The sequence below is a fragment of the Triticum dicoccoides genome, chromosome 5A, assembly GCF_002162155.2.
Source record: "Triticum dicoccoides isolate Atlit2015 ecotype Zavitan chromosome 5A, WEW_v2.0, whole genome shotgun sequence".
NCBI lineage: Eukaryota > Viridiplantae > Streptophyta > Magnoliopsida > Poales > Poaceae > Triticum > Triticum dicoccoides.
In genome coordinates this window covers 435,720,446-435,739,337 of record NC_041388.1, presented here as the reverse complement: position 1 = coordinate 435,739,337, position 18,892 = coordinate 435,720,446, and the positions used below count along the sequence as shown (strand labels likewise).

The window sequence follows — 18,892 nt, the reverse complement described above, 5'->3', positions numbered from 1 at the left end:
TCACACACATCACCATGAGAATGAAGAAGAACTTGGTGGTGATGGTGATAGAGGAGATGTTCCCGGCAGTGCTCCAACGCCACCGAGAAGAGGGAAGGGCCCACCTGCTCCTTCTTCTTCCTTAGCCCTCCAGTGAGAGAGGGAGCTCTCCCCTAGATTGGATCTCTCTTCTCTCTTCTGTTTTTCGCTATTGTTTTCTGGTCGAAAACTGTTTCTTTTATAGTTGGAGATCCGCAACTCTGATTGGGCTGAAATTTTGAGGGGAATTTCCTATGGAAATAAGATTTCCTGCCACAAAAGAAGGGCTCCAAGCGGCCTAAGGCTACCCACAAGCCACCCCAGCCCGCCGTCGGGGTAGGCGCACCCTTGTCTCAGTGGGCCCTCGAGCACAAATTTGCGTTGATTCTTCCTCCCAAAAATCACATATATTTCATATAAAATCGTCTTAAATTTTCATCATGTTTGGACCTTCCTAGATATGTATTATCTGTGAAACAAAAACATGCAAAAAACTGAAACTGTCACTCGGCGCTGGATTAATATGCCATAAAAATAATATAAGAGTACACCAACGCCATATATAATTGATGTAAATATAGCATGGATACTTCATAAATTATAGATACGTCACAGACGTATCATCGGAGTCTCTTGGTCTGCATTGGCGACTTCTCGACCATTGCTTCTACATGCTCCTCGGTTTTAAAAAGTTTGCGCCGTCGAGGCGAAGGCCCGGAGATGGCATCGAAGTATGTGCGCAACCGATGGATGTGGGAAGAAAAACTTTGGCACCTCCAAGGATTTAAATGTAATTTTTCTTTCAGTATGAGTGTGTTTATAAGGACACGTGATGCTTAATATATTCCCTTAGGCCCTTCCGGAAAAAAATCAACATCAATGACAATGAGATCCTCCATATTGGTGGAAAATTTGAATGGACCTTATTCATCGTCGTCATCACCACGCCGGGCCATGGAAAACCAAAAGACCCTTAGGGCAACTCCAATGCATGAATGCATTTTGTCTTATTTTGTCCGCTTGTGTCCACGTGGGCAGGAATGACAGCCCAACGCATAGACGCAAACTCATTCAGTGTCTGTCTAAAGTTCGTGTGGACGCAAATCCATCCCAAATTTGGGTCGGGTTTGCATCCACACATATAGCAGACGACTGCGCCGACCCGACCCCACTTGCCAGCTACCCAGCTATTGTAGGGGAACGTGCTATGCAACAAAAAAACTAAAAAAACTATGCTACGTGATCACACTCGGGAATACTAAAGATGGTGGTAAGGACCAAACTCACCGATGGTGCATAGTAGCGGAAGCAGTGACGAGTCGGTGCAGCGTAACGATCCCGTCAATTCCTGCAGCTAGGTTACACCTCCCAGCCACGAAAATTGTTCTTCGAGATAAGAGTCAAAGTAGACAACCCCTCTGAGGTATCCACGCGATCCGTGGTAGTAGTCCGGCAGAGCTTCGACGTTTAGGAAGAAAACTAAGCGAAAATTGCGGCGCTACTCATCTAATTTGGAGTATAATTCTCTTAGACCTATTATTCCGAGATTAGATCTCATCTAATTAGGAGCCTAAACGCTTAGGAAATTAGACCGGGAGAGCATGGTGCTATGCGGGAGAGAGGCCCTTTAATTTGATTTGTCTCAAGAGGGAGGCCTCTCCCCATATATATAAGTAGGAGCAGGAGGAGGGTAAGGAGGGGAAATCCTTGGAAGAGGGAAGGATTCCTTCCCCTTCTAATTCGGCCTGGGGCCTACCAAAGCCCATGGCGCCCCTTGTGGGCCCTCGTGGGCCCACTAGGGATCGTCATCTCATGATGGTCCTTCACACTTTTCTTCTATAAATAAAATCTTGGGTTTTTCGTATGTCTCCGGAACCCATTCTGATGACCCTGAAAAGTTTCCATAAATAGATCCGGACTTTCCGATGACCCTGAGAACATATTATTGTACCGTTCCATTGAAAAACTTACTGTGTCATATTAGAAAAATACATAAAAAGAATATCATAATATGCACTTAGTTATTTATAGGACAACCAATTACCAATAATTCGACAATTACAATGAACTACTCATGATGAGCAGAATTCGGTGGTGGAACCTCTGCAGAATGGTGGCGAGATGATTGCACAAAGCAATTCACGCACACACATGCACCTTTATCACAGTACCCTTTGTATCAGCAAAGAGACGACACCACTCAAAACATTTGACCCAATTATCACATGAGAGCATGATGCGTTCCTCACGACACTTCCCTTGAACCTCGTCTACATAAATGAAAGAAATTTTGTTACAATGCAAAATCCCTACATCCTTATAGAAATAAAGGTTTAATACGTGATGGAAAAACATAAACTCCCTACATATGTATGAAATGATATATTCTCCTACTTACCAAAAGAACAAGGAGCATCAGTATCAACATGGATGCCACAACAATGGGGGTCTTGCGAGCCATTGAGAACACTTGGATGAGGTGTGAACTAATCTTGGCATGTATTTATATTGGAAGGTGCACACTTATGAGAGTCTTCATCTATATCTTCAAACAGAGGTGTCCCGACAATAAAGTTGAGTTCAGTATCAAGCCTTTTGTGGCATTAATTGTTAAATATTTAAAATATTGGGTTCCTATCCTTAACATTAGTTTTAGAAGATTGGAAGAGTTTACTACTTAGCCTTGGCGTTAATTGTAGAAGATAGGAAATGTTCAATATCCATAATAATTAGTAGTTGGAGATTGTTGTCAGGAGTAAAATTTTCTACTTGTGATGGTGCTCTCTCCGCATCATGCATGCCAAAAACTACATATGTATGAAATAATATACTATCCTACTTACCGAAAGACACAAGGAGCATCAATATCAACATGGATGCCACAACAGCGGTGGTCTTGCAAGCCATTGAGAACACTTGGATGGGGTGTGAACTAATCTTGGCATATATTTATATTGGAAGGTGCACACCTATGAGAGTGTTCATCTATATCTTCAAACTGAGGTGTCACGACAATAAATTTGAGTTCAGTATCAAGCCTTTTGTGGCATTAATTGTTGAAGATTTAAAAGATTGGCCCCATATCCTTGATATTAGTTTTAGAAGACTGGAAGAGTGTACTACCTAGCCTTGGCATTAGTTGTAGAAGATAGGAAATGTTCAATATCCATCCCAATAATTAGTACTTAAAGATAGTTGTGAGGAGTAAAATTGGCTCCTTGTGGCAGTGTTCTCTCTGCATCATGCACGCCAAAAACTCCGGTGTATGAAGGATAAGAAGCATAAAAGAGGAAGTCAAAATATAGAATCAAAGACATCCCAAAAGACAAGAGCCCACAAAGAAGATGCAACCCAAATAACTCAAGTTACTGTGAGGATGAAAAAAAATTCTACTGGCATTTACTTACGAGTTGGGCCAAGCCTAGGGCTATAGCCCCAGTTGCCCCGGGCCCAGTTTCGCCCCTGAGTACGGGAATCATTCTGCCTTGCCTAGCCTTGCCTTTCCTCAACAAAAGCACTCACTGCATGGGAGCCTCGTGGACGGCACGTTCCCTCGACCAAGCACGGACGGTCAAGATCAAAGCCAAAGCGAACAAGCTCGGTGCCGGCCAGAAAACAAGCCACGTCGACGTACTATACTTCATCGTGGAACGGCAATGAGAGGCAGGAGTACGAGTACTATACGAGGCATCATGGCACGCACATCCAGGAGGCGCCATAGGCTGAAGGCAAGTTGCATAGATGGATCTTCACACCACATGGGCCAATCGCGTACGGCCGTACGGCCTGGGCATATCTCAATTCGATCCGGGACATCGCCAGCCTAGTTTTTGTTTAAGCTGGTCGTAATGAAAGTATCATAATTAGTATCATGCATGTTAACTAGGTAATTTAGATGATGTGGCATAGAATTAAATGAAGAAAGAGAAGGTTGAGTATCATATTATAATACCGTATCATAATAAATGCTACACTACTACTCCCTCCGTTTCTAAATACTTGTCTTTCTAGGCATTTCAACAAGCGACTACATGCGGAGCAAAATGAGTGAATCTACACTCTAAAATATGTCTACACACATCCGTATGTAGTAGTCATTTGAAATGTCTAGAAAGACAAATATTTAGGAAAGGAGGAAGTATGTGTCATGCATGATAATAAATAAAGGCATCTATGATACTACTATATGATACTATGCATTAGAAAAATAGTATCATACACTAGTATCATATGCACGATACTAACTTATGATATTATTCATTACAAGCAGCCTTAGTGGAGCTCAGGTCACGCAAGGCTATCTCAGAAAATGCATGCCGACCTCCCCTCCTGGCTCCTGGTCCTGGACATCGTCGAGGCACGCACACGACATGATTATCCGAATTTCCACGCATATACCCAATCGCTGGCTAGACAGGGGCATATGCTTATGGGAGTGGTGTAGTGTAGCTAGTCAAAACTCGATCGAGGCATAGTAGTACGTACTCCCAACCCCAACTGTCGGTAAACAAACCGATTTGAGCGTCGTGGCTGGATTTCCATGTTTATCCACGACGACAACCCACCCCAACCGTCGGTCGGTCGTCCGTTGGTGAGATCTCATCTGAGGAAGTACCTACTCTATTTTATTTTATTTTAGTTTAGTTTAGTTTAGTTTTGTATTGTAGAGATGTATTGTAGTACTCCCTCCGTTCCGAGTTCTAGATACATACATTTTTGTGACGAGTAATTTGGAACTGAGGGAGTAATAGTTAGCTGGTCTGGACAGAAGACGCCGCAGTCGCCCAAAAGCGGCACGGTCCCGTTCGAAAGCGCCACACAGTCCTTGATTAGCTTCAAAACGCCTTCCCTCCTCCGACCTAATCACCCACCCACAGAAAAATCAACCCGATGACCAGGCTAGCCCTGAACAGCGAGGCACGCCAGCCCACAAAGCTGCCACACACACACAGCGATGCAGGGGCAATACCGGGAACCCCCAAATAAGTAAGGAAACACATTTCCCAGCTGCGAGAACGAAATCCGAAACCGCGCCAGACGGCCGCGGTATTGACGAGCGAGGCGAGACCCAACACAGGAGCAGCAACCTCGTCCGGGTCGCTGTCCAGCTAGGCGAGTCGCATTTGCTTGCTCCATCTATCCGTGCTGGTGTGGTGTGGTGTGGTGGATGGTCCAGGCCACGCGGGTGGGAACGTGTGAAACCACCTCAGCGCAGCCTCATCCCTATCCGGCGATCCTGATCCTGTCCGTCAGTGGGGGGGGGGGGCGCCTGCGCTAACTGTAAACGGATAGGGACGCCCCACTCGCCCGCCTCCTCCTCCTCTATCTGTCTATCCATCTACCCATCCTGGTTCCTGCTCCTGCTGGATCTCCCCATCTTTTCCTTGTTTTCTTTCGTTACTTTGCCCCGTCCCGGGTTTTCTCCTCCCCGGCTGACGCACGCACACGGAAACGGCAGCGAAACCGCGGACGGACGACGGACCCCGTCCACGCACCACGCGCCACACGGCGGGGCGGGGCGCTCAGCTCATCCGTGTTGACCAGGATCCTTTGTGGATGGGATGGGATGGGATGGGATGGGATGGAGTTTTACTTTACGGGCCTCCCTCCTGCGACAGCCATGTTTCTTTTTTTTTTTTTGAGAGAAGACAGCCATGTTTCTAGAAGCTTGCCTTCTTGCAAGTTTTTATTTTTCAACAATGGCCCCCTCGGTTTTATCATCCCATAGCAATAGAATTGCTTTTCTTTCCTTTTTAAATCTTTCATTCTATTCATAAACATCATGGCAGAACTTTTGTGTACACAATAAACTCTTACAATCACATCCATGTACGTGTATCACCTAGCGACGACCACAAACACTTGAGCGAGCCAAAGACGTGCCGCTGCCCTCCCCCTTCACACCGAAGCCAGGCAAACCTTTTTGTACTAGACAACTGAGAAGTCATCGTGTAAGGCCCCAAAGTACAAGCACATCAGAACAAGTCGCCGATTTGATCGAAAGGATCCAACAAACAGACACACCAATGGCGGGATGAAATGACCCTTTTTTTCTCCACCTCTCTCTTCTTTGTCGTCTCTCTTTTCTCCACCTCTTGAGAGTCGCCCAGGGCTCTCCGGCCCGATTCCATGCCTCGCTCAACGGCATGGCCAGCCGACGATCGCTAGGGGGAGGTGCCCGAGATCCTTCTATATATAGTAGCAGCGGTAGTTCTAGACTTGCCATGTTGGCGTTTGGAGATCCTTGTCGGATGTGGGCCGCGTCCGACGACTGTTGGTGGTTTTGTCTTCTCCCTATGTTTCTCTAGTGGTCGAAGCCGAAGGGGGAAAGGGGATTATGTACTAGCCGCTCCACAAATAAGGCCAATGGTACCCGTGGTCTCGAGATGGGGATCCTTTTCCCGCCACTCCCGTCTTGCCGCCGTGGTGGAGGACGATGGGATGCAGAGGAAGGCCAATCTGCTTCATGGCGTGTCGATGTTGCAGTCTTCTTCCTCATGCTTCGTGGCGTGTCGCTGTGGCAGAGCTACAGCGCACTTTGGGCGCTTGCCGATCTCCGCCTCCTCCCTGCTTCTTCTGGTCGAATGGCGACCTGCTGGAGCCTCATCGACTTAGTTCATTCCTCCCGACGCGTCGTCGTCTGAAGGGGGGCAGTCTAGTGTGAGCCTAGCGTCTGCTGCTGTCTCCATCGGTCTGCTGGATATGCCACAGCAAAGCCACCAACACAAGTGGTTCATCCCTGGCGTCGATGGATTTGGTCTTTGGCTTGCACCGCTTAGGAGGACTAGACTGCCTTTTACCTTGTTGTTCTAGGGTCCTCTTTGCAAAAAAGCAAGGGTTCGTCTGTAATTTCCTTTTCTTTGAGGGTCCTTGTATAAGTTGTGCTTGTATTATTTTCAGAGTTATCTAATGCACTCTCGGGGGTCCTTCGAGATCCCTCACATGTCAAAGAAACATGCAGTCACAGAAACAAAGACTAGATCCACCGAAGACAAACACTGACTAAATTCCGCGAGATCCTTCGAAGACACACCTCCACATGCCCTCCAATGACACTAGACGCACCACCGGGATGGAAGCTAGGCGGGAATAACTTTGTTCCATCTTTAGGGATCCGTCACCGCCTCGCCTTCCTAATCGGAACATGAACCCTAAACAAACTAAACAAACCCAAAAACAAAGCAGAGCCCTCCCATCGGCAAGGGCAGGATCCACTCCCACTTCATCTTCCTAAGCAGGACATATAAGCCCTAAACAAACTAAAAGAAACACCTAAAAACATAGCAGGGCCCCTCTTACCGGCAAGGACCGGGATCCAACGTGCCTCCATGGCCCTAAGGCTGCAAGAGACAAGGCAAATCGATGATGGTACCGGTGGTGGGAAACCCTGTGTGGGAGTCGCATGGAGGAAAATGTTCCGTGGCTGTGTGAATCAATAAAATTACTTAGAACTAGCTTGGAAAAACATTTTGGCATAGTGAGATCACTAGATCTACTTATTAGATAGAATATTGGCAACACTATTATCTTCATAGGGAACAAATCAAAAGTAATAGAAATTAATCCATGTTCATAGACCACCTAACGATGACTACAAGCACTAGAATCAATCAAAGGCACGTCGTCGTCATCGCCCTTTCCTTATCGGAGCCGGACCTTGCTGAAGTAGACAGTCGTGAATTCGTCGTGTTAAGGCCCCAAAGGACCATCTCAACAGAACAACAACCATCATCGATGAAGAGAAACATAGCCCAGGAGTATCCAACCTGTAGACACACAAACCCAGACCCGATCAACACATCCACCAAAGACAAACACCGACTAGATCTTGCGAGATCCACCGGAGACACACCTCAACACGCCCTCCGACGACGCTAGATGCACCACGGGGACCGGGGCTAGGTGAGGAGAACCTTATGTATATATTCATCTTCAGGGATTTGTCACCGCCTCACCTTCTTGAGCAAGATACAAACTCTCCATCGGTTTTATTCCATGGCAATAACAGTATCTAAAACTAGCTCAAAAAATCATTCCTGCGTGGTGATCCCCATATCTGCTATTATTAGATGGAATAGGGTTAATCCTATTCTAACAACCTTTTTATCTTCACAAGAACAACCTATGAGTTTCTGGAAGTTTCTTAATCTCTGCCACAAGGTGTCTACAAATCGACCAATCGAGAGAGCATCTTGTAAGAGCACCAAGAGCGATATCGCACTCCGACTGAATTACAATCCACAACAACTACACGGTTGCAAAAAGGAAAACATCTTGCAAGCTTAATTAAATACCCCTTGCAGTTTCGGAAAGGGCCGCATTTTCCTTTTTTCCCTTTTGTGCGAGAATAAGGTGGTAGCGGCCAAAAAGGATGTGGGTTGGCCAAACACCCCTCCTATAATTATGTTATTTCCATCTAAAATATCTCAGACCACTCTCAATACTTACTCTTAACACTATTTCATAGGTAAATTAGGGAAGTGGCAAGATTATTAAATGAGAGATAGATAGAGAGGGGGGTAACTTAGCTTGTTTCCCTATGTGGTAACATCAAGTTCTCCGATTCAATGTGATCTTTCTCCATGTTTGTCACCCCTTCTCTTCGGTGTCCATGAGTAGAACACAATTGTGAGATGCCAGCACATTCCCTACAACCAACAAAATGAGGTACAACATCACTTATATACAATATTTAAGAGACGATATACTGGGGGTGGTTGTCTCCAATTCCTTTTACCAAGTAGGATAGCGTGTTAAAAGTCGGTGCATTGGGAGTGGTATCATTGCTAACCCTCCTTAAAGTGTTTCCTACTTGCTAGGCACGAACCGTGTGAAAACGGGCGTGTGAATCGTTCGGCATGAGGCTTCACGAGGAGAGCGACATATGTGTGTTCGAGGAGACATCTGGCACAATTAAGGTGTGGCAAATGCAATCAGGTAAAACATTCAGTCACTTTTTAGAGGTAAATCTAAATAACGCCCACAAGCAACCCTCATTAATCTACGTGCCAGAGGCAAATTCATGCCTTTTTGTCGAATATGGATGGAGTATAAGTATAAGGTGACACTTAATTCGTGGAACCATCCCGCAATCTATTATACCAACTAATTCTTAGCATGTTTGTTTGGCACGAAAGGTTAAGTAGTTCGAGAGGTATATAAAAGGAGATAAAGCCAAATATTATGTTCTCTCCTCTAGTGTGATTAGCTATGTTATGCGCAATCCTGTTTCGACAACACTCCCTTCACACGAATAAAGTCACATGTTTCTAGAAGTTTCTTAATCTCCACCCCCAAGTGAACATGGAACAATCAAAAACAAAAGAGGATCTTGCAAGAGCACCAAGGGCCACATCGTAGTCTGACTAAATTACAATTGGCAGCTCTGACCACTGTAAAAAGGAAAACGTCTTGAAAGGTTAACTAAATATCCCCTCTCGTTTTGAAATGGATGCATATTTGTTCCCGTTTTGCATGAGAATAAGGTGCTAGGAGCCAAACAATGATGTGTGTTGCCCAAGCTTCCCCGCTATAAATTTGTTCCTTTCGTCTCAAATATCTCGGGGCACTCCAAATACTTACTCCTAACACTATCTCATAGGTAAAATACCGATGCGGACAAATAATTAAAGAAATGATACAGAGGAGTGGGATTTGCATTTCAATGGAAATAAGAATCTTAGCTTGTTTCCCTACGCACTGGCATCAAATTCTCTGATTCAATGTGGTCTCTCTACCCTGTTTTTCACTCCTTCTCTCCTCTCTCCACAAATAGACCACAATTTTGAGATGTGAGCAAAATCCCTACAACCAGTGGAATGAGGTACACCATCACTTATATACAACACTTAAGACACAACACACATTGGTTTTATTGTCCAAATAATTTCACCAAGTAGGATAGTGCATTAAAAGTCTGTGCATCGGGGGTGCCCTTGCTTAACGTGTTTCCTAATGTTTCGACATGAACTACATAAGAACTGACGTGGGGCTTCACGTGAAGAGCGGCGCATGTGTGTTCGAGGAGATGGTTGGCATAATAAAGGTATGGGAAATGTAATCAAGTAAAACGGCCGGCAACTTTATATAGGTAAATCTGAAAATAAAATTATCCTCTGTTGATCCTCCTTAATCTACGCACCAAGGATTCCACACCTTTTCTTTCCAATATGGATGGAGGGTAAGTATAAGTGAGGCTTAACTCATGGAACCATCCTACATTCTATGATAACGACCAACTCTTACACTCAAGAGGATGTTAATTTGTTCGACATGAAAGATTAAATAGTTCAAGAGCTATCTAGAAAGAGGTAGTGCCAAATGTTATGTTCTCTCCTACCGATGGCTAGAGTGCTCCATGCACTAAAACCTAACTAAAGTTGGCGGCATCATAGTTTGTGGATGTATAAGTAACCCTAAATCCTACAATGTTGCGATATAGATCGACAAAATAGTAATTATAAAATGGACGGTTGAGACACCACATGTGCCAACATCCATTATTCAAGCAAGTCGGATTTGTATAGCACACACTTCATGCAACAATGTAGTGCATTGGATATACTATGGACAAACCAGTAAGTTTGAAATGAACATATAAGTACTATCAAACGTTATTTGTCTATACCCAACGCTGGCACTATGGCATGCATGAAGCCATATAAAAGTTCACGATGTCATAGTTTTCTAGATGTACACGTAACCCTAAACTCTATCGACGCACAATATAGCATGGGCAGATTAGTAGAAGTCATTATTAACTCACGGAACCATCCGTTGATCTAGGTTACTGACATGTTCTCACACTCCAGCGAATGTTTGTTGGCACGAAAGTTTGAATCATTCGAGAGGTTTCTTGAGAGATAATACCAAATTAAAGTTGACGATACCATAGGTTTTCGGATGTGCAAGTAATCCTAAACCCTACCGACATGCGATATAACATGGACATAGTAGTAAAAGGTCATTATTAATTAACTAACGGAACATCCCTCGCTCTAGGTTATAGACATGTTCTCACACTCTAGCGGATGTTTGTCGGCATGGGGATTCGAATCGTTCAAGAGGTTTCTTGAGAGAGATAATACGAAATTAAAATTGATGACGCCAAAGTTTCCTCAACGTACACATATGCCTAAACCCTATCGACAAACGATATAACATGGACAAATTAGTACAAAGTCATGATTAACTCCCAAAACCACCACCTCGCTCTAGGTTATCGACATGTTCAAACACTCCAACGGTTGTTTGTTGGTGTGCAAGTTTGAATCGTTCGAGAGGTTTCCTGAGAGAGATACTACCAAATGAAAGTTGATGACACCAAAGTTTCCCCGACGTACACGTATCCCTAAACCCCACTGACACACCATATAATAAGGGCAAATTAGCACAAGGTCATGGTTAACCCACAGAACCATCCCTGATTCTAGGTTATCGACCGGTTCTTACACTCGAGCGGATGTTTGTTCGACACGGAAGTCCGAATAGTTCTAGAGGCATCTAGAAGGGGCTTGTGTACAACACACTTCCGGCAGTAGAGTGGTGCATTGGGTTGTGCTAGGCCGCAGAGGATCCTGGCGGTGGTGGGCGCCCATGCCGTGAGCCTACAAAGACCCCGCCTACCCAACTCCTCTCCTGTCGTTGCTCTTATCTTATCCCATTTCTTCCTCTTTCCTCTCCCTCTCTCTCTCTTACACAAGTTGCTGCTGAGTTGGTGCTGTCCTTGTTCCTGGACGGACACATCCGACATGTCGACGGCGGTGGCGCGGCCCTACGGCGGCGGCTTCCCCGGATCGGGGAGGGCCAAGGGGGACGAGCTGCTCGGCAAGAAGATGAGCGACGGGTTCTTCATCGAGGAGGAGGAGGAGGAGGAGGAGGAGGAGGCGGAGGAGGTGCTCACGGAGAGCTCCTCCATCGGCGCGCCGTCGCCGTCGAGCTCCTCCATCGGCGAGGACTCCTCGTCGGAGGTTGGCGGCGACGGGGAGGACGAGGAGGTGGAGAGCAAGCTCAAGGAGGAGCCCGGGCTCGGGTGCCTGGACGCCCTGGAGGACTCCTTGCCCATCAAGTGAGTCAGACGCTTCTCTGAATATGCTTCCTTTTGCTTGCCCAAAATGAGGAAAAAAAGAAGATCTTTTTTGGGGATTCTTCGATCCATTTGCAAAAGCGCGAGTAGTAGGAAATTCGTATGAGGTTTTTTAGAGATCACGAGTTGTCATCGGTTCCTCAGTTGCAATTGATTTTGATCTAGAGAGGAAGAGGAGCATGGAAATTGATCCTTCGTTTTCGTGTGATTTTGCAGGAACGGGCTGTCGAGCTTCTACGCCGGAAAGTCGAAGTCATTCACCAGCCTCGCGGAGGCGGCGGCGCGGGACGCCGTGAAGGAGCTCGCCAAGCCGGAGAACCCCTTCAACAAGCGCCGCCGCATCCTGGCCACCTGGTCCCGCCGCGCCTCCTGCAGCTCGCTGGCCACCGCCACCTACCTGCCCCCGCTCCTCGCCCCCGACCACGCCCTCCCCGAGGGGGAGGAAGGCGAGGAGGACGACGACTCCGACTCCGGCTCCGACGAGCAGCACCGCGGCAAGAACGGGTGGGAGGCACCGGCATTGCCGCCCCCGAGGCTGAGCGTGAACACCCAGATGGGCGCGGCGGCGGCGAGGAAGGGCGGCAGCTTCAGATCGCCGAGGTCCTACTCGCTCTCAGATCTTCGAAATGGCGGCGATGCGAGATATAACCAGTAAGCTGCGAATTCGCAGCCATGGATCTGTCTTGTGTCCCGTAGATCTGTTACTACTACTTACTCCTTAATTATATATAAGCCAGTAATCGCAAGAGCATGTGTAAGTGTCTAAGCTAAATTTGTCGTGTTCTTGTATCCGTCAGTTGGATCCCGTTGACCTCGCTCACCCGACCCGATGTACGCAGACATGTATGAACTGCTCCGGCGAACTGAGTTCACCGAACTGATCCAACACCCCGGCCATCATTAACTAATGATGAACCGTCCTCAAGATAAGATTAGTTAGTTTAATGGCATTGCTCCCGATCCCTTTGTGTACAAACATATATACAATTTGTTGATCCAATTTGATTTGCTGGATAGGGGATCGCTCTCCGCCATGATTGCGCTACCACCAGGCAGGTCGGTAGGTCGCCCATGACCGGTGGTTGAGCTATGCCTCGCCTTGTGGGAGTATGAAATGGCTTGAAATGGGCACCAACGAGGAAGAATCAGACCCCTAATCAATCCCAAGAAGAGAGAAAGAAAGATGGCGCTTTTGCAGGTGGTAGTACTGGTAACTTTGTGCCTGGAAAGGCAGATCCGGGCATCCATTTGCACGCTTCTTTCCCCGGCAATCTGCGCGGTGCGTAGATCTGTCACCACGGCGACAGTTTCTCTTCCGTTTTTTCTAAGGAAAGTTACGCCCCATTTTCGCACCGAACGGGCGGCAAGAACAGGAACGGGTTACCACGTACATAAACAAAACAAACCGCTTGCTTTACCCCCAACACGACGTGGATCCATTGATTAATCTGGGGCTTGCTCCGCTTGTCTCTTCTCTCTTGGCCTGGGAGAAGTGGGTGAAACGTAGTAGCAGTAGTAGTAATAAATCGAGTAAATCATGGATCGCAATCACGGCGACAATGTCCCGTTTTTAACCTTGCTCTCGCATTGTTTTCATACAGCAGCGTCGGTGCGTCGCACGAGCTGGCCTTGTCTTGTGATGGCTCGCCTCAACCATTCTTTTCTCCGGGATTTTGATCTCTCCCGGCGACAAGTCTCGCATTGTTTGTGTCACTGTGTGTGATGTGGAGGCCTACGCTGGTACTGCGGCGAGGCAGTTGTAGTAATCGATGCGTTAATGCTGATGGTCTCAGGCGTGATTAGATTAGATAATGGATAAGTTAGGTGCGGGGGTGGGAGAAGGGGATAGGATATGATATGATGACTGGGCATGTGCGATGTGATCTTATCCTGTTGCGGCGGATGGGCGTCGGGGAAAAATATGCCGTGCTGGTACGGTTTCATGAGAAGCTTTTCGTTTCTTGCTTGCGGTCTAGGCGTTGCTTGGAGGCTTCAATGCCTTTGGTGGTTGGGTTGGCGCTGCTCTCTGCTCTGCTGCCCCTGTCTCTCCAACCAAAGCCCACCTCCAGCGCCCACAAGTACTAGCTGACTTGTTTTCGTTTCTTTTGGGATCAAGAGATAAGATGTTTTCGTTTGACAAGTGCCTCAGCTGAATAGGCTGTGCTGTGGCAAGAGACTGAAGGAGGATATGGAGTCTCCATGAATCTTTCTGATTTTTACCCTACTTATTTCTATTATTTTTTGGGTTCTTCCCACGGGGCCAAAATTTTGGTGACACCGAAACAAAATTGCATTTCTACTACTAACGGAGAGTTTGTGGTCATCGTGATGGTTCAACACTCTTCTCCTTACTGAGATCCCATATCTCTTGTGCGCACGGTGGCAATCTCGCAAAACTCGAAAGCGCATGACTCGCCATCGTATCTTAGACGGTTAGGAAAGCAAATGATAGGTGCCCCTTTCTACTCCTCGTCCCCAATGTCCTGCGTGCCTCCACCTCAGCTGAAGGTTGTTGTCCGCCGACACCTTCATCACCACCCCATACAACACGCCCTTCATCCGCGGCCTCGGTGTTGGCGCCAACATTATTGTGGTCATCGTAGAGCTACCCGTTCCCCTTCGAGGACACCCTGGAGAACACGGACGATCTGTCATCCTAAACTTCATCACTGCAGTGCGCACGCTCTGTCCGACGTTCTCCAATCCTCATCCCCCACATTCCTCCGTGATACATATCCTCCTCTTTTCAATCCCCGTCTCTTTGTGAGCGCCACCTCCCATCGCCGGCGCTCTTGTCCACCCAATCCCCTTCTCGTCAGCTTGCTCATGGACGTTCCTCCCTCTCGTCAACCTCACCGAACTGTCTTTCACAACTCCACTCCATCCACTAGCACCACCTCCCCAACTTGCTGATTCCGGCAACCTCTATCCCATCGTCCTCGCGTGATATAAGGAGGGACACCGACAACAAGGAGGAGGCCTGGGGACCCAGATTAGGGAGTGGCAAACTGGTGAATATAAGAAATAGAGGGAACATATGAAAAAATCCTATCACGGAAGATATTGAAGCTCCTGTTAGTGACGATTTCATTATGTACTTCATGGATGATACTCACATTTCCATTTGAGAAGCTTATGAATCTCTAGATGTTGACTACTGGAAGGAAAAGGTCCGTAGTGAGATGAATTCCATCATGGCCAAAGAAAACATAGGAGATAACAGGTCATCTCTATGGTTGTAAACCAGTGGATGTAAGAGCATGTATAACCGGACTTGCCAAATCCGCCAACCTAAACGTCCACGGATGCGCCCAGACGCACCCGCGGACAGCACCGGACGACCCCACATGGGCTGCCGGGCAGCCACGCACCTCAAATTCAAACCCTCAAATCCATGCATGTGGATCATGTAGCAAAAATTATCACAATTCAACAGTTCGAGAAATGCAACAAAGCAAAATAAATCATGGTTCAACAATCCAGACAAGGCAAAATGAAATTCAAGTCCGAGCGTGACAGATCACTCGCCGGACACCGGTCGTGTCACCTGCTTTGCCGCGTCCATCCCCGTTGTCTGCTCTACCTCCATCTATGTCGTCTGCTATACTATTGCCATTGCCGCTCTCGCCACCTCGTACTCCCTATGTTTCTTGATTTCCTTCTTCCTGATGAGTTATATCTTTGCTTGCTCATCCAATAGGCTTGCATCGGCCAACATTATCCTTGAATCATCCATGTCTTGAGCAAGTTGCAACCTCTCATTCTCAATCTTTATTGGTCCAAAAGTCTGGGCCTTCTTGATCTGCCATTTGAGACATGCCCCTTTCTTCTCCATCTCTATCTTCTCCTTCTCAATTGCTAACTTGTTTCTCTCATTTACCAACTTGTTATTCACCATTCTTGGTCTCAATCCACCATTTCTTTTTGCGTATCTAACATGAGCTTGTACCTTTCCTCTTTCTTGTTATCCCTTACAGAAAAAAGGCCCATCCATGTGGTTGACATTTTTGTCGCCGCAGTGTCACGAGCGGCCCTCCCCTTCTACCACTTTTGTTCCATCACTTGCCGGTTATTCATTGGCATAGTAGCTTTTCCATCCCCCCTACAACTTCTCCCTCTTCTTCATCCAACCCAATTGATTGGTGAGAGCTTGAGCCATCATTCTTACTCTTACCGGCCTAAAGATCATCCACATGTTGTGTCCACTTTGGTTTGCCACCCAATAGCACCAAACAATGGCCAAAACCAGATGGCTTCTTCTCCGCCTGTTGGTACATAGTGGGCCCACCAGCTTCTAGCAAACAATAAGTATAACAATTTGAATGCAACAAAAAATAAGCAATTAAAATGATGACATAATGAAGCAATTGAACTTACATGAGTTGACACTCTCATTCCACTTTGTGGGCGGCCAATCACTTGTGCATAGTAGGCGACATACTTGTTCACTTCCCCTTGAATGACCCCCGTCGATGTTGGAAGGCTTAGTACCACTTTGGATTTGGAGGAGACTTGAGAAAAACGCACTACACATGTTTACACATCAGTGTGATATTATTAGTACTATTGCTATTGTATTTAAGGATTAAATTAATTAGAAATTGCTAATTTACCCAACATGATGTATTGGCATGGCTCGCCATCTCATCCACATGCATAAGTTAATTTAGATCAGTGGAACCCCATAGTGCTTCGTGGTTATTGCTCCCCTGTTTTTGTGAAGAGTGGAAGCTTATGGTTTGAGGTGGAAGACCATTGATTTGGTTTGATGTGAATTTGATCGTGGTTGGGATGATGCAATTTCTAGAGAGGAGTTCTGATGCTTGCTTACCATGGGCAACTTTCTATATAGGATTCCGTGATGGATTTAGCTCGAGCAATGGGCGGTGCAAGTCTTAAAAGATCCATCATCTAACATGTCGACTAGAACGTTGCTTCATGTTCAGGATGAAAGACGTATATCTAATCTTCGCTGGTTAAACCCTGAATAACACACTCGCGTTGTCCCCTCCTTTGCCGAAAAAGGCTTCATGCTCCGCTTTATAGATAAAGCCATAACCACGTTACAATTACAACTAAGAAACGGAGGTTCACAATGACCAAAAAATTAATGCCCCCTAGAATCCGGGGAGAATCTGTGCCAACAAACATGTCACAAAGTTTGGTAGATGAAAAAAAAGAGCGTTCTACCTGGGGCACCAACACAACAAGCCCACAAAAAACAAATAGTCTCAAGACGATGAGGATAAGTAATACTCCCTCCATTCCTAAATATAAGACGTTGGGCGAGTGTAAATTGAACTCCCCCAACGCTTTATATTTAGGAACGGAGGGAGTAATAATCAGGAGCGTCGTCAACTCCTTGTACTTCCTGGTCAACTTGTTGACCGGCTTTCTATCCCGCCGCTTGCAAAGAGGTTTCCACAGTGTCCCTGACACGGTATGCATACTCGATAATAAGCTTATTTCTAATACATGACAGAGACCACACCAAGTTCCCAAAATTCACCCTTGTCATTCATCGGATCTGGCTAGAGCAAGCAACAATAAGATGATAAAATTCTGGAAAGTTGTTAGGGCACCACCCATTGCCCCCAAACTTCCCTAAGGCAACCCCACAAAAATTGCACGGAGACACAATAGAAGAAGATATGATTTAAGTCCTCCTCAACGCCATATAGAGGGAATTGGCCATCCCTAAGGCCGTTTCTTTTAATAACTTGGTCTCCGGAAGGAAGCCTACCCCGAATTAGCTGCCACACAAAAAATCTAAATCTGAGGAGGTAGCCTAGTTTTCTAAATCTCTGTTAACTCTTCAGGACCTTGTCCCGCCGCAAGGCGATCATATAGGGACTTGGTGAAGAATCTAACGGAGGGATCAAACCGCCACTGCATTGACCCCTTCTTGAGGGCATTCTCTTTTGTGCTAACGTTTTGGCCTTAATTGATTTGATCTGTCATCCATGATATAAATCATTGTCCCAACCATCACTGGCTAGATTTGGAAATGTCCGTGCAAGTATGCGTGAAGGTGATGTTGTGGAAGAATCGCGACTTACTCTTGTCTTCTTCTTTTCTCATATTGTCACGGTCCTAACATTGTTGACTACTCTGCTTGTAGGTTGATGCTTTGACCGCGTCGCGTATCATCTTTTTTTTTGCGGGTGCGTATCATCTTCTTTAATAAACATATGAGTGCGTGAATCTAAGTTTGTAGATCCCCATAGGTATTTTGACCTTCACATTTCTGAAAATGTTATTTCTTGTTACAAATTATGCATGCTACCCTCCGTCCCATAATATAGGAGCGTTCGTGTCACAAACGCTCCTATATTATGGGATGGAGGGAGTAAAATTTAGTACTGTAAGTATTTTCTTTTGCGGGTAGTAAATTTATAGTCAGAGTAAGTACAAAAAGCTACCAGAAAATCAAACACGTTTTATACTATTTCTTGATAGAGGGAGTAACAAGTAAAACATAGTACTCCGTCTGTAAAGAAATATAAGAGTGTTTAGATCACTACTTTAATGTTCTAAACGCTTTCATGTTTCTTTACGGAGGGAGTAAGTGTCAACAGCCAGCAGTGGACAGTGCAGATAAGGCAGGTGCGTGGTCGAGAATGGAACACGAGCTCCACACATAATCGATCTTCTAGTAGACGATAATATGTGGAGTGTGGAGTCACTCTCGTTGGTTGCATCATCCGGAAAAGGCAAACGGACGCTGAAAACGAAAGACAAGCTGCGTCCATAATGGAGCAGTATATGCCTCGATGGATCCTTTCCTCC

At 46.1% G+C, this 18,892-nt stretch overlaps 1 protein-coding gene across 1 annotated transcript; it reads left to right on the top strand.

Moving 5' to 3' along the window:
• Positions 1-11,649: 11,649 nt before the first annotated feature.
• On the top strand, positions 11,650-13,103 carry LOC119302138. Its single transcript, XM_037579170.1, has 2 exons — positions 11,650-12,085; positions 12,320-13,103. Exons 1-2 carry the CDS (start codon positions 11,769-11,771, stop codon positions 12,756-12,758), a joined length of 756 nt encoding a protein of 251 aa, XP_037435067.1. The 5' UTR covers positions 11,650-11,768; the 3' UTR covers positions 12,759-13,103.
• The last annotated feature ends 5,789 nt before the right edge of the window (positions 13,104-18,892 follow it).

Excerpts from the sequence above, each read along its gene's own strand:
- LOC119302138 (XM_037579170.1), top strand. The coding sequence starts at position 11,769 with ATGTCGACGGCGGTGGCGCGGCCCTACGGCGGCGGCTTCCCCGGATCG. Across the intron at positions 12,086-12,319 it reads GAGGACTCCTTGCCCATCAA|GAACGGGCTGTCGAGCTTCT; the intron begins GTGAGTCAGACG and ends GTGATTTTGCAG.